General features: G+C 65.9%; 1 protein-coding gene across 1 annotated transcript in view; it reads right to left on the bottom strand.

Annotated features, from left to right (window-relative positions):
- Positions 1–533: 533 nt before the first annotated feature.
- Positions 534–1,259, bottom strand: part of RASSF7 (Ras association domain family member 7) — a 1,838-nt gene continuing 1,112 nt past the window's right edge. The window contains 2 exon segments of the mRNA XM_008049467.2: positions 534–956; positions 958–993. Coding sequence (XP_008047658.1) covers positions 917–956; positions 958–993 — 76 coding nt within the window. The 3' untranslated portion in view covers positions 534–916.

Genomic DNA, 1,259 nt, shown 5'->3' with positions numbered 1-1,259 from the left:
GGACACTGTCGTACCCCAACTTCAAAGCTGGTTTGAGGCAGGCTTCACGCCCACCCAGGGAAGGGGGGCAGCCCCTGCCCACTGGTGTCCCCACCCTCCCTAGAGCCACAAAGCTTCCTGGGTGAAGCTCCCTGGGCCTGGCTGACCTCGGAGTCCTGCACCCGCCCCCACAAGTGCTCAGTAAACCTGACAGGCGGGTCTAGCCCGTCCTGGCGTTCTTAGTTCCTGCTGCTGGTAGGGCACAGGCCAGACCGGAAACAAGGTGGGAGAGGGGTCCAAACAGAAGCCAGGACGCGGTCGGGTCAGGACCCAGCCGACAGGCCCCCCAGGCGGGGCCCTCAGAGGAGAGCCCGGGGACAGGCAGGCGAGCTGATGGGATGGGCCTGTGGAGCCACAACCGTGACCCTGCTGGCTGGTGGCCAGCAGTCCTGTGCTCAAGAGCCCCGCTGTGGCCAGCCCCAGGCAACCCGGGAGCTCCCAGGGGTGCCAGTGGGAGCCTCAAGTCCCAGACCCACAGACCTTGCCCAGGCAGCTTCAGCACACACTTGAGCCACTCTGGGCAGTTTATTGAGGCTTCGGCGTTGGGGTGGGGAGGCAGCACACGCGGTGAAGGACTCCCTGCCCCGAGCAGGCACACGCCCACAGGTTGCACACCCGGTCTGCGCATCTCCCGTCCCCAGCAAGGAGTCATCGTCTCTGGGGACTGGGGAGTTCTCAGCTGGCTTATCCCATGCTTCTCCGAGGGGCCTGGCAGGCTTGGCAAGGACCAGAGCGATGCTCCCAGCAGCTGCCATATCCCTGAGGCAGAAACCCGGCCTCCTACTGCATGGGGAAGAAGTCCTCTGTGACCACGGCATCGTCTTCTGTCATACGGGATGGCTCATCTCAGCTGCCCTTGCGGGTCTGCCATGGGAGCCTAGGCCGGGCTGGCTGCCAGTGGACACCACTAAGGCAGGAGCTGCTACCTCCAGGAGTTCTGCCTCATGGGGACAACTGTGGGGGGAACACAGGCTGCAGAAGCTGGGGCCAGAGGAGGGCCTGTCCCACAAGGGGGGGCGCCGGGACAGACATACCTTCAGGGCTCAGGCCAGACACTAGAACAGGACTCAGGGGAGCTCCCGAGAGGGGCTCCTCTTGAGCCGGAGGCAGGTCCTGTGGTGGGGGGCACGTCAGCTAGCAGGTGCGCCAGACCCTCCCCTCCCGGCCGCCCCCCAGGGCCCCTTCAACCTGTGTGCCGGGGGCAGCCCGGTCGGGCCGTG

This window comes from Carlito syrichta, unplaced genomic scaffold (assembly GCF_000164805.1).
Source record: "Carlito syrichta isolate Samal-C Ts95f unplaced genomic scaffold, Tarsius_syrichta-2.0.1 Scaffold135640, whole genome shotgun sequence".
Classification (NCBI taxonomy): domain Eukaryota; kingdom Metazoa; phylum Chordata; class Mammalia; order Primates; family Tarsiidae; genus Carlito; species Carlito syrichta.
Note: the sequence above shows the minus strand (reverse complement) of the source record. Positions and strands in the feature narration are given on the sequence as shown.